The sequence below is a fragment of the Bos taurus genome, unplaced genomic scaffold (genome assembly GCF_002263795.3).
Source record: "Bos taurus isolate L1 Dominette 01449 registration number 42190680 breed Hereford unplaced genomic scaffold, ARS-UCD2.0 Leftover_ScbfJmS_2167, whole genome shotgun sequence".
Lineage (NCBI taxonomy): Eukaryota > Metazoa > Chordata > Mammalia > Artiodactyla > Bovidae > Bos > Bos taurus.
Genome location: NW_020191248.1, coordinates 25,137 through 39,436, shown reverse-complemented (window position 1 = coordinate 39,436; position 14,300 = coordinate 25,137). Strand labels below are relative to the sequence as shown.

At 43.1% G+C, this 14,300-nt stretch overlaps 1 protein-coding gene across 6 annotated transcripts; it reads right to left on the bottom strand.

Annotated features, from left to right (window-relative positions):
• Positions 1 to 1,306: 1,306 nt before the first annotated feature.
• Positions 1,307 to 13,457, bottom strand: LOC781152 (P antigen family, member 3 (prostate associated)-like). Of its 6 annotated transcripts, none has more exons than XM_024989122.2 (4): positions 13,227 to 13,457; positions 2,629 to 2,708; positions 2,020 to 2,185; positions 1,307 to 1,615 (listed from the first exon to the last, which is right to left on the bottom strand). In XM_024989122.2, the coding sequence occupies exons 1-4, from the start codon at positions 13,234 to 13,236 to the stop codon at positions 1,419 to 1,421; spliced, it is 453 nt and encodes a 150-aa protein (XP_024844890.1). In that variant the 5' UTR covers positions 13,237 to 13,457; the 3' UTR covers positions 1,307 to 1,418. The 6 variants fall into 6 exon arrangements, 3 of the variants coding, with proteins under 3 accessions (XP_024844890.1, XP_024844892.1, XP_024844893.1); XM_024989124.2 differs by having other exon boundaries at positions 1,317 to 1,615; positions 2,020 to 2,152; XM_024989125.2 differs by having other exon boundaries at positions 1,321 to 1,615; positions 2,020 to 2,149.
• Between the last annotated feature and the right edge of the window lie 843 nt (positions 13,458 to 14,300).

Sequence of the window (14,300 nt, the reverse complement as noted above, 5' to 3'; positions counted from 1 at the left end):
TTGTAATTTATGTATTTTCTTTTTAAATACACACATATTTAGACTAAGATTTTTCTATGAGAACATTTTAATCATGTTCTGTAGTTACTTGAAAGTAGTCTAAAAGTTGTAATTTTCATCTAATTTTTCTAATGGATTGGGAAAAAAATGTAAAGTTAAAATATTTAGAAGGCTAATACACAGTAAATTCTTCCCTAACTATGAAGTTCTTCCTTTAAAATCAGAACCATGCAATTCATTGTCAGCATTTGGAAAACACATATGTGAAGATACTAAGTTGATTATGCGGGAAGACTAGAGTTATAATCTTTGGCCTTCAAAACTTTTTAAACTTATGTTATCAAAGAAGAAAAATAACATACTTGATATGGTTAGAGACGTTATATCATGAGGCTCAGATTTTTATTAGTTCTTTAAGAGCGAGAGAGGTGTGTATGGCAAAACCATCATAGTATTATAAAGTAATGATCCTCCAATTGGAAATAAGCCAACCTCCTTTCCCCAAGAAAAGACCAAACCTGGGGGCAGTTAGTGTGCTTAGCATACGTATCTTACTCACACCTGCCCTTGAATATCACTGACTAAAATGCACTCTCAACTTGATCAGCCACAGAAAATAGGAAACTGGACTGTCTTTGGCCATTTTATTATTCAGTCATTTCATGATTCCCTGGGGAAAGGATTTAAAATGCAACTGTTTTTTTTAAAAGCTAGAGAAATTCAGAATTTGAGAGAATTTAACTACATCAAGCAGAATTGTTGGCTCATTTTCTTTTTTAAAAAATTAATTAATTGATTTTAAATTGGAGACTAATTACAATATTCTGGTGGGTTTTGCCATACATTGACATGAATCAGCCACAGGTGTACATGTGTCCCCCGTCAGAAAATGAAATCTCAATCCCCCTGTTATAATTTGACTCAAGATGATATTTTATGATAAATACATCATACAAAACAGAGTATTCTTGTATGCATTCCATCAAAGAGAATCAGAGAATGCAAAAATTAGCATTGAAAAATCAGCACCTGCGTGTATCTGTTCTGAATTCACAACTTACATGAGTAAAGTTGAGTTTAGAAGTTAAGGATTTCATAGAATCACACACATTATGCTAAAGCTGGTACTAGAACCTACTTGGATGCCTAAGCATATTTCAAATAAACTGATATTTATTACAAATGCATTCCATATTTGCTACAAGCAGAAATTATAAAGAACCTGAAATTATTAGCTGTTGCTTAAAGTACTTATACTCAAGAGAAGAAAATGGTTTCCTTGTTTCATTTTGATATGGCTTTGATCCTGTCCGTTTCTTTATTTGAAGTCTATAAGTCAGGCACTCAGGCATCTGGGGTCTGAACTATCTTTCAAAGAATATGTGAACTCTATTATTAAAATAATAGTAATGTTCCCTCTATATTAGTAAAGATATAATATTCTGAAAAACAGAAACCACATAAATTACTTTCTGAATGGATGACATACCTGCTTCTGGCATTTCACCAGGCTCTGTATTTGATGCAAACTCCTCCCTGACATCAGGACCATCTCCACCTTCACCCCCAGTCTTTGCCAGAGCCAATTGCTGGAGATCAGCTTCCAGGCCAGAATCTTTAAAAAAAATGCATCAAATCAGCTGTAAAGCATACAATATAGACAAGGGAATGATGATATTCATTCCCTCGGTGTTATGAATTAAAAGCCTTAGGTTAGTATGCTAAAAATGTGATGAATAAGAACCTCAGGAGCATTCTTCCGGGAATGTTTTGCTGGAGAAAAAGGAAAGCAGAATTTTCCGAATGTTATTACCATTTTCCTTTTCCAGGGTTGTCCTCAGACACCTTAGTTGCCCCCTTCTCTTTGTCTTGAAAATAAGGGAAAATTTGAGCGACCACACTGACCTGCAAACTATACTCTCCTCAGTTTTTTAGGAACTGTCTGAAGTCCTTTTCTACTGTTTCCTTTCCTCTTCTTACTGATTATGTCTAAAGGCATGACTCATAGATACACTTTACCTTCAAAGGGATCCTTCTCCTCTTCTTCATCACGATTCACTGGATCCTCTCCATGTACTTCCTCCTTTCTAGGTGTGATATCCTGAATCTCAGCTGGCGGTTCCTCTTGTTGAGGTTGCTCAACACTGGGCTGCTGGTCCAAGTAGAGTGTGCATGCAAATAAAACCTTTTTGTTGTTAATACATCTAATAGCATAAATATACATAATACATAGATATATCTGAGCATAAGTAAACCTAACAACATTTTCCCAACACAATTCTATGTACTTACTTTTAATAATGTTACTCTTCACACAGAGATGAATTAGCTCCCATAAGAGTTACCCAGAAAGACTTTGGAAGTTATTTAAATCTATGTTGGGATGGAAGCATGCAGTCTGTTGTTAATAAGCAGGAGGAGGGAGTCACTGGGCACATTTCCAGGGAATTTAACAGTATACTCATCCAGGCAATGCCAGACTATATCTGGATCAATGTTCCTTCCTAAGACAAATTCTCACCCTTTATCAGCATGGAAGACCTTTATCACTGCATCTGTACTACTTAACATCATTTTCTCAAAAATAAACTTGTGCTAGTAGAAAACATCAAATGGCAAGGTACTCACAACCACAGGTTCATCCACCTGGGCGCAATCTTGATTTGTAGGTCCCAATTTTGATGCCACTTGCCCACTCATATTTCTCCCTGAAAGCAGAATATGGTGATTTAGAAAATGTATTTAAGAGTACAGCTATATTTGATCACTTTATGACCATATGTTGACTTATTTTTTTTAATGTGAGAATACTTTCAAAAGAAAACTCTGGTTAAGTATGAGTGTACATGCATTTCAATTACACCAAATACAGTCGCTTGCAAAGCCATTTGTGTCTTTGCAAAGCCAGCAGAGAAATCACCTTAAGGTACAGAAGAAGGCTGAATTTTCGGTAGGACATTTGATTTCACAACAGAATTCTCCATCATGAAGATCTTTAGTGAAATACTGCTAGGAATTTAAAAGCTCAGGACTACTGCTCATGTCACACTCCTATTCACCAGACCTATTTTCCCCAACTCCCTTGGAATTCAGTTGGAACACGAAGAAAGGCTCAGTCTTTACAGCCTGACTATGGCGATTTTCTCAGTGTCTGGGGCTGAGATGAGGCTGCATACAGAGCAACCGGTCCACTTCTCTCTTGGCACCTTACCACAAAACCCGCAATACAGTCACAACCCCACTGCGGTCCGGTTTCTAGGCCTTTCCTTAATCACCCACCCTGCCCCCTGCCCAGGTCCCACTGCCGGCCCCAGATTCTGTGCTCTGTCGTCAGTTCCAGGGCCCCATTGAACCAAATATCTCAAATAGCACCCCCAAGTCTCCCCCCACCATCATCCTACCGCCTGCCCTCCTCTGCCCACTGCCCTTCCTCTCCGCCCACCAAGGCAAGAAGTATGGCGTCGCAACACTTGTGAGGAGAAAGATGACTACCTTGAGGGCCTTCCTCCTCAAAGGCCCTAGATGGCACTGCCCGACCAGCGCGAAACTCACTGGCTACCCTCGCACGCACACACACTTAAATTCCAGACAGGACAGACCTGTGAACCTACCTGGTGAGTCTCAAGTAGTGAGAAAGAACCGGGACTGAATAAACAGACCCGTCTCACGCCCAACGCTCCTCACAGATCGCTCAGGAAGGCGTATGCGCACCAAGGCGCATGCGCAGCAACGGATGCGCCCGCACACACTGCGCATGCTCACTGAGTTGGGCGTGTGCAGTGCAGGTTGCCGGAGAAGGCAATGGCACCCCACTCTAGTACTCTTGCCTGGAAAATCCCATGGATGGAGGAGCCTGGTGGGCTACACAGTCCATGGGGTCGCTAAGAGTCGGACACGACTGAGCAACTTCACTTTCATTTTTCACTCTCATGCATTGGAGAAGGAAATGGCAACCCACTCCAGTGTTCTTGCCTGGAGAATCCCAGGGACAGGGGAGCCTGGTGGGCTGCCGTCTATGGGGTCGCACAGAGTCGGGCACGACTGAAGTGACTTAGCAGCAGCAGTGCAGGTTGCGGTTTTCCCGCCATTGAGGTGGAGTCCTGGAACCGCAGCGTCTCTGGTGGATGAGAAAGGGGCTTGAAGACTATATTTTTTTCCTTCCAGTGCAGTCTTTCTTATGCATCCACAACCTGTGGTGATAGGTAGTCCTAGGTTACCCTTAGTGGAGAATGTGTCTCAGAAAGACAGTCATGACAGAAATACATATTACGTTTTTTAATACCTATTTTTATACATGCTCTGATGAAGCATTTCCTTCGTTGCTTCTGGGTTTTCCGTCATACTCCCAATGGCTTTACTCACTTCCATGGAATAAGTACATAAATAGATGCCTCTGTTTCCACTTTTTGCTTGGTGCACTGCACATTTAAATCTCTGAACTGGTAACTAGTTTCTCTGAGTATACCTCTGGTTCCTATACAGTATTGTTCCTTTAGCATCGGACTTCACTTTCACCACCAGACACATCCACAGCTCGGTGTTGTTTCCACTTTGGCTTAGCCGTTTCATTCCTTCTGTAGCTATTTCTGCATTCTTCTCCAGTACCACATTCTTCTTTTTCTATTATCGCAGGAATTTTCGTACTTACTAGGAGTTTTAATTTTACCCAATTTTACCCAAGAGAAAGGAAAACATGTACACACAAGGACCTTTACTCAAATATTCTACTCATGTACTCCTAATAGCCAAAACTAGAAACAGCCCAAGTATTCAACAACTGGTATAAACATGAAAGAAAAACAAAAGAGAATACTCGTACAAAAGAACACTACATGGTATTTAAAAAGGAACTACTAATGCGTGTAACAGCAAGGATGCATCTCAGCTGTGCCAATGACAGATGTCAGACACAGAAAGCTATGTATTATATGATTTCATGTCAATGGATTTCTGGAAAAGCACAACTATAGGCAGAGAAAGATATCTGTGGTTGCCAGGGTATAGGAGTGGAGGAAGGAGTCTGAATGCAAATAACCCAAGGGAGCATTTTCAAACCAATGGGACGTTTTCTACATTTTTTGTGGTAGCATTTACACAATGGTATGCATATGTCAAAACTTGACAAACGGTAATGCTTTAAAGCACTGACTTTTATTGTATATAAATTATATCTCAATACTTCTCACTTTTTAAAAAAAGGATCTTTTAAGTATGTAAATACTGGTTATTGTATCGATCTAGACCTTGAGCTCATAAATATAAAAATCTTATTTGAAATTCTTCCCAGACCTGGCCAACTTCCAGGATTCCCCATGACACCTTTGTACCCTTATGATAGGACAAAGAAACCTGGTCTTAACCAGGTTAACAATTCCATCTCCTTCACCTCAAGTCAACGTTCTTGCTGAGTTCTGTCCATTTTACTTTGAAAATGTCTAATGCATCTTCTTTTTCCCATGTCCAACACATCTGCTCTAGTCCAAAGCTCCCCTCCATTTAATTGTCAACCCCCTTCTAAGGGGTCTCTCACATCCACTCAGGGTGACTGTCTCCCACTCACCACCCTCTCCCTCCCTCTCTTACAGTTCCAGAACTGTTTATGACTTTCTAGATAAAGGCTACTGTCCTACACAGGAACTGGAAAGTATGGTCTAGCCCTTGCCCATCTTGCTAACATCATGGAAAGTAGAGAATCCTCTTCTTGTCTCTCTTATTGGGCTTCATTCATGCCCTCCACTTTCTCAAGCTTAGATTGTCCCATATTTCTGAAGCCTCCAGTTAGTAGACTCCTTCAAGCTAGGCTTCAACAGTATATGGAACGAGAACTTCCAGATATACAAGCTGGTTTTGAAGAGGCAGAGAAACAAGAGATTAAATTGCAACCTTCATTAGATCATGGGGAAAGCAAGGGAATTCCAGAAACACATCTACTTCTCCTTCATTGACTAGACTACCTCAAGGCCTCTGACTGTGTGGATCACAACAAACTGTGGAAAATTCTTAGAGATGGGACTACCAGACAAGCTGACCTGTCTCCTGAGAAACCTGTATGAGGGTTAAGAAGTAACAGTTAGAATAAAACATGGAACAACGGACTGGTTCAAAATTGCGAAAGGAGTAAGACAAGGTTGTATAGAGTCACCCTGCTTATTCAACTTACATGCAGAGCACATCATGGGAAATGATGGGCTGGATGACTCACAAGCTGGAATCAAGGTTGCTGGCAGAAATATCAAGAAGCTCAGACATGCAGATCATAGCAGTTTAATGGCAGGAACTGAAGAGGATCTAAAGAACCGCTTGATGAGGGTGAAAGAGGAGAGTGAAAAGGCTGGCTTAAAAGTCAACATTCAAAAATATAAGATTATGGCATCCAGTCCTATCATTTCACGGAAAACAGAAGGGACGCAGTGGATACACGGACAAATTTAATTTTGGAGGCTCTAAAATCACCGTGCATGGTGATTGCTGCCATGAAATTAAGACACTTGATCCTTGGAAGAACAACCATGACAAAGCTAGTATGCATGCATGCTCATTGCTTCGTTGTGTCTGACTCTTTATGACCCCATGGACCGTAGCCTGCCAGGTGCCACTGTCCATGGGATTCTCCAGGCAAGAATACTTTAGTGGATTGCCATGCCCTCCTCCCATAGGGCATGGCAGGGCATCTTCCCAACCCAGGGGTGAAACCCTTGACTCCTGCATCCCATGCATTGCAGGGAGATTCTTTTTTTTTTTTTCTTGTCACTTTATTTTTTAATTGAAGGATAATTGCTCTACAGAATTTTGTTGTTGTCTGTCAAACATCAACAAGAATCAGCCATAGGTACACCCATGAGGCGAATTCCTTACCACTGAGCCACCAAGGAAGCCCATGTCAAAGCTAGACAGCATAGTATAAAGCAGAGACATCACTTTACAGACAAAGGTCCGTATAGTCAAAACTATGGCTTTTTCAGTAGTCATGTACAGATGTGTGAGTTCGACCATTAAGAAGGCTGAGTGACAAAGAATTGATGCTTTTGGTTTGTGGTGCTGGAGAAGACACTTGAGAATCCGTCGGACATGAATTTGAACAAACTATGGCAGATAGTGGAGGACAGAGGAGCCTGGGGTGCTACAGTCCATGGGGTCTCGTGCAAAGAGTGGTACACGACCAAGCGACTGAAAACGAACAACCACCACCACCTTACCTTTGCGTTTCCCTGTGCCAAAGAATTGATGCTTTTGAACTGTGGTGTTGGAGAAGACTCTTGAGAGTCCCTTGGACTGCAAGGAGATGCAACCAGTCCATTCTGAAGGAGATCAGTCCTGGGTGTTCTTTGGAAGGAATGATGCTAAAGCTGAAACTCCAGTACTTTGGCCACCTCATGAGAAGAGTTGACACATTGAAAAAGACTCTGATGCTGGGAGGGATTGGGGGCAGGAGGAGAAGGGGAAGGCAGAGGATGAGATGGCTGAATGGCATCACTGATTCGATGGACGTGAGTCTGGGTGAACTCCGGGAGTTGGTGATGGACAGGGAGGCCTGGCGTGCTGCGATTCATGGGGTCGCAAAGAGTCGGACATGACTGAGGGACTGAACTGAACTCAACTGAACTGAACGTGCCACAGCCCCACTTTCAACAGGGCTAAGAAGTTTCTGTGTCTGTCAGTGCTGAAGGCTGAGACTTATGTCTTTACAGACTCAGCGCCCCCTGCTTAGGGTTGATGGTGGGTCCTTAGAACACTCATCACTCCCTCCCAGAGCTCAGAGCACGGAGCCTTCTCACAACAGTAATGGAGCACCCTGCCTGCTACAGAAATGGGAATCGTAGCTGTTTAGCCTCTCTTAATATGTTTTCTCCCTTTGCGTTGAGTTCACTTCCACATTTCTTCTTTGAGTCACCAAATCAAACTCTTCTCATCCCCAACTGGTTACTGTAACAAGCTGCAGCTGCATCTTTATCAAGGACGGTGCATGTACCCCCTGCGCTATGTATTTTCTTCCTCATTTCCCATCAGAATCTGTCGACTCCCAGACATCACAAAAAGGGCTCCAGATCACCCACAAAAGGGGCGGTGCTGCAGGGGAGGCTGTGACTCTCGTCCACAGCCTGAGTCAAAGCAGGACTGTGTTATAAGTGTCACCAGCTGCCCCAATGCATCATGGGAGCCAAAAGAGCAATGGTCTGAAAGTCCTAACACAGACACTTATGTGGAAGGAACACCAGTGTCTTCCTAGGGACCTGTGAGTTGTTGTTTGGTTTGGGCCTTTAGAGTCAGTGACCGTTTTCACATCACTTGCAGGCTTAGCTAACCTTCCATCAGGACCTCTCTCCTCCCCTACAGCCCCCTACCTACTGTACCAAAAATCATACTTCTGACTTCAGTGTGCCAATTGGGTTTTCACCTGGCACAGATACCAATACAATTTTTTATGCTGAAACCTCAAGATACCTGAAGAAAACGAGTTTTCAGAAAGTCCATCTTTCAATTATAATAGGAAAACTGCCTATGTAACAATGAAGATACAACAAATTAAAATATTAATAAAATGTTATTTGGAAATTATCTAGAATGCCACACTTAAGAGAAAAAAAATTTAATACCTGGTCTATTGCCTTTCAGGTCGAATCTGCATTTAAGAAAATTAGGAGATGGGCGAGGTAATGTCTTCATGATATTGTATTTGTTGTTCTGTTTATCATTACATTATTTCTATGGTTATGCTACTTTCCAGAATGATGAGGGTGCTCCACTAATGTCTGTCTCGGCAAATACATGTTTAGAGCTTGATATGGACTAGGAACTGTTCTCTGTGATCTTTACATGTTGACATGACACCCCATGGACTTTTGTGCACTTAGGAGGAACTGTGTTCAATCCATATGCAGATCCATCGTAGTGTTTCATGTGGATGGACATGTTGATCTGCCTTCTGACCCACAGTAGACTAGACACTGCACTGTATTCCAGACTGGGAGTCAGATACCACGCCTGTCTGTTTCTTTCTGGCCTGGGCACCAATCTGACTCAGCTCTTGCCAGCTAGGTGACTTTTTGCAAATTCATTCACCCATTAACGTCTGTGTGTCTCCACTCCTCAACTGCAGAAAGGGATGATAGCATTAAAAATGCTCACCTTACAGTGTTGTTATGAGTACTCAAAGACTTTTGAGTACATATGGAGTACATATGCACATTGTGTACATATGGAGAGCTAAGCACGATCCAGAAGGGTGAGCTTTTCTTCTGGTCTCTCTTCACTTCCGTTTCTGCTTCTACTCATATGCCCCTGTCCCTGCCCCCATGCTTTTACCTCCCCAATCCCAACTGATCTGTGTCGTCTCTGATCTGTGCCCCTGTCTTCAGACTCTGCATCCCAAAACACAGCTGAACATCTCCTCATGATTTACCTTGGAAAATATCCATATCATCACCCTTGGATTAAACAATCATGAGTATTAGTGGAAGAAATAAGAAACACAACAAAACTGGAAATGTGAAAACCACACAAGAAATAAAGCATTACTGATGATCGTTTGACTATTAACATTTTCATATCTTCATCAGATTCAGATCTTCAGATTTGATTGAGAATTAGACTTGATAAAAGGCCTTTTAATTTCCCTGGGCAATGTTTTTAAAAATTTATATACTAATGTTCTATAACTGTCCAGTGACCACTTGCTTTCCCGTCATGATGCAAATCCTATGAAGAGGTCATTAGACATCTAACTTCACATAGAATATTCACTAAACTTTTTCATACGAGCACATGATGAAACCCAAATATTTCCTCTAAGCTTCACAATATCCCCATAAGAAGAGGGGGATACTCATTGTGCTAAAAAAAAACAAAACAAAACCAAAAACCCCCCCTCATACCTCATACACTCCATTCTTGAGGCCCTGAAAGGCCTGAAATGATAGTGCAAGGTCCATGCAGTGTGTCAAAGGTGGTCTTGACATTGTGTCTCTGGGACGATTTCCAGGGAAATGTGGAACAGCAATAATATTAACAACAGTGATAACAACAGTTAGAATTGACTTGGAACGTGCCATATGGCACGTACTGTCCTGACAATTTCTCATGTCTTAACACGGTCAGTGGTCTACACTGCCCCATGAAGTAGTTAAATTTACTCGAAGCTAGTGTTTCCATGTGGTTAAAAGAGGAATGAGGCACAGAGGCACTACCTAACTTGTTCAGTGTCGCCCAGCAGTAAGGGAGCCACAGGTCTGGACACACCGTGGAAAACTCTGGGTGTATTTATTTATTCAGTCAAGGGTAAGATCCAACAGCTACAGCAAAATATGTACAATAACAGCTACCACATAAAAAAATTGATCTTACATCATAGAAATGCACACTAAATGGAAATCTGATTTCTTCAGAAATCTTTCAAATGGAGTCTTGACAAGACTGGCATCAGGATGTTTTGTAGAAATGGTGGTCTACAAACAAGAGCCTCCTCAGAACAGCAGACAGCATGTCAGTGAGTCTCCTAGACTGGAGGTCTTGGGTTTGTGCATCAGAGAAGGCAGGAAACCCCTGTCACATGCTCTCAATAGAAACAGAGCCTGGCCGCAGGCAAAATAAGACCATGCCTCTGCTCCGGTAGTGCCTAGACAAGTTGTCCATGTCAATCAGAACTGAGGAATTCTTCTAAAAAGTGCAGATTCCATGATCTACACTCAGTGACTCTCACTCAGTGCATCTACAAGAGTGCCCTAGAATCTGTGAGATTTCACTACACTTGGGAAACTCAGGGACTTTATTAAACCCCTTTGGTAGTGAGACTGTCAGCAAAATAAGGAAAATAGAGATCGGAACAGATATTAGAAAAAACATATAGATAATCAACAAAACCCAAAGCTGGCTCTTTCAAAAGGTCAATATGAATTCATAAGTTTCCACCCATAAGAATTTTAAAAAAAAGATAACTAAAGACAAAATTTACCAATATCAGGAAAGAAATAGGTTACAGATTCCACATTTCCTAATCCAATCATTTCATCAAGGTGAATTGGGCCAAATCCAAGCAATGTGATGAAACCACTCGTTTTCTTTCTCATTGTCCTCCAGCTTCCCCTTCCTGCCTCTCTCCTTTGCCCCATTTCCTTTCTCCTTCTTAAGTCCTGCCCTCCATCAAGAGGAGCAATATTATGAGGCGTGATTCCCATGCCTCATAATCCCATGATTATAACTGATGTCCGCTGCTTGGCTGACATTCAGCGTGGATGCTATCATCCCGGTAGCTGGTACACTGAAGCTCTCTGTCTCTCATGATGGACCAGAAGGTTTCACTCTAATTTCAAGTATAGGTAGGAGAGAAGGTGCAGGGCACATGTTGGAGCCTTGAGTCCTTCATCTAAGAAATGCAGAAGACCACAAACTGTGGGAGAAACAGAAATAGCAGCACCAGGCCCCTTTCAAGGAGAGCTATGTGCCAAACACAGCACATCACAGGATTCCTTGACATTCAGGAGCACGCCAAGTAGATTTCCATGCCAGGACTGTTGCATTTATTGTTCCTTCTGCGTGGAATGCTCTTCTCTTAGGTAACCCCACAGCCTGCTCCCTTACTTCCTCCAGATCTCTACTTACTTGCAGTCTTTCAGGGAGTCCTTCCCTCATTATCTCAAATAAAATTATAACATCATACCTACATACACCCTTTCCCCTGATCTAGAAATATCTTTCTTCATAGTGCCTGCCACCCTTGATTATTTACTGACCGCCAAGTCTATGAAATGAGAGACTTGGTTGGTTTTGTCCTGTCACAAACTCCAATAGTGTGCAGGTCTATGGCAGGCGCTCAGAAAACATTTGCTGAAGGACAGTCTGGAGCCAGGCCCTTACACACATTGCTAACATGCACAGGTAGCCTCCAAGATGGGCACTGGCCCCATTGTATTAATTATGATACAAACTGAGATTTCAGGAGACAAGTGATACACTCAACAACACACAGTCAGCATGTCAGGTTCCAGGCTTCAGAATCATATCTGCCAGCTTCCAAATCCTCAGTTCCCGGACAGAGACCTCACAGCCAAGAATATAAGAGGTTTTATATCTAACACAAAGACTCCAAACAGCTCAGATAGATACCCAGAGACACCAAAAAGAGCTCACTGAATCTCTGCACAGAGAGTGCACAACTCGTCTCAGACCCTCAAACACAACAGAGACCATAACCATACACACTGTGACAAAGACCCTCCAAACAGACCAAAGTCTTCCAGACAGAAACAAACGAGAACTGCACAGATACTTCACATCATGGAGACTGACTCCCAAACCACTGAGACACTTACCGACCTAACACAAAACCCCCTAAACAGAAAGACAGAAGTTTTAATAACTCAAGAACATCATATAACCTTAAGATAAAGTTCCCAGGCAAATGAAAAACTTGCCACCTGTGCATAGATCCCCAAGCAGCTGATAGTTTACACCTTTACACTGACCCATCCTTAAAGCAGCACAGAGGCATCACAACTTCGGACCCAGAATCAAAAGCTCAGTGATCCCACATTCTGGGGTGCAGATGCCTACACAGAGATCTCACACCCAGGGACTGAAAGGCCAGCAAGCTCCAAAGATGCACATCCTGGTATTCAGGCACACATCCTAGAGGCTTTGTATTATGGCTCGAAAAATCCACTCAGATCAAATATCCCATCACTCACAACCCCGCCCAAAGGCTCAAGGGGATCAAATGTACCCAAGCAGCACCTGTGTTGTCACACGTAGCAAAACACAATCCCAAGCTGCCAGATCCAGGTTATTCTCCAGGGAGAGACACCAAAATCAGGGACCTCCCCCTGGACATGAGTTGCATGCATTTGTGTGAATGACCGTGCACTGTCACAGACTGAGCGAGAGCTGAACAAGACTGAAACGCCATCACCATGCACAGCCAGCCAGTGCGCCAAACCTCGCCACTAACCAGGGCACCTATTAGACCCCTTCTGGAAAAGCACTAAAACGCGGAGCAAAATTGCATGCTCTGAAAAGTCGCGCACGCCAACGCAGGCACACGCGTACACAGGCGCCTCTCGCCCTCAGTGCCTGTTCTGTGACCACACTGCCTGCAATCACGCGGTGGCCAATCACTGCCCAGAACGCTTCCCTGACTCCACACCCAAACCGACAGCCAGTCTCTCGCTCCGTAGTGGTCCCACCAACCAAGGGGTGGAGTTGAAAAAGAGACGAAGAAAATTTCCGCTTAATACCTGTGTCCATTCGGATTCAAAAGCAGTGGGAAGACGAAGAGGAGCGAATGGGGATGGACCCAGTGGCGCCGTGAGTGCCGCCGCAGGGAACTGTGGTCCATGCCTGACCCGGTGTAAGGGGACCCTCTCTCTGTTGTCACACGCCCTCTCCCAATGGTACCTTTCAGAGTGGGTGATCTTACTGCTACTCCTCAGTGGTACATCCCAGGACAGAACTGTTTCATCTCGCGCGCCCCTTGCGGGTGGGATTGGGGAACAGCAATATAGATGCCTGTGGACCATTCCAGGAGAATCCACAAAGGGCAGAAGGGCAAGGTTAGGGGGAAAACCCCACAGATTCCTGCAATTTTGGACTCAGAAAAAAGTCTTCATAAACTGAAGATTACATCTCTATGGGGATCATTGTCTAACAGAGAACACTGAAAGCATTTTATCTATGCTGGGCATTGTGCTTGTTTGTGCTTTCCTGTTCAATACGGAATAGGTCTCATGCGGGAAAGCCAGCCGCTGTCCCCCAAGGGGCAGGATAGATAAAGCTTCCGACTGGGATCTGCAGGCCTGGCGTGGGAAAGCCCTCTGTCGCTGACTGCGAGTAATATGTGGAAGAGACAACAGGACCTTCCATTGTGTTAGGAAAGGGGTCAACTCCGAGGGGACCCAAGGACACCACTACGTAGGTGAGATAAAGACAATGGCTTTGTCACCATCTTGTCATCCCTGAATATGTTCCCTAGCAGGATCCTCAGCCTGTCTAGCTATGCCTCTCTCAGCAAGTTTAAATTTGTGTATTCATTCCATCATTCATTCATTCTCTCCAAAGCATGTGTCAAGCACAACTCTGTGTGTTAGGAAAGAGAAAATCAACCTTTTCCTCATGGAGCTTACATTCTGTTGGGATCATGTGGTCCCCAAATACAAGTAATGTATCAGGTGTTTGTAACTGCCATGATTAACATTAAATCGGGATAGTGAAATAGAGAGAGGGGATGATATCTAGAAAGAGTGGTCAGGGAAGTTCTAAGATTGTGACATTTGAGCAAAAGCCTAGAGGAGATACGCGTATCTGGGAGAAAA

What these genes read in the sequence shown, in the direction of transcription:
- LOC781152 (XM_024989122.2), bottom strand. An exon ending in AGGTGGATGAACCTGTGGTT is followed by an intron (nt 2,186 to 2,628) that starts GTGAGTACCTTG and finishes AACAACAAAAAG; the next exon opens with GTTTTATTTGCATGCACACT. An exon ending in GGAGAAGGATCCCTTTGAAG is followed by an intron (nt 1,616 to 2,019) that starts GTAAAGTGTATC and finishes TTTTTTTTAAAG; the next exon opens with ATTCTGGCCTGGAAGCTGAT.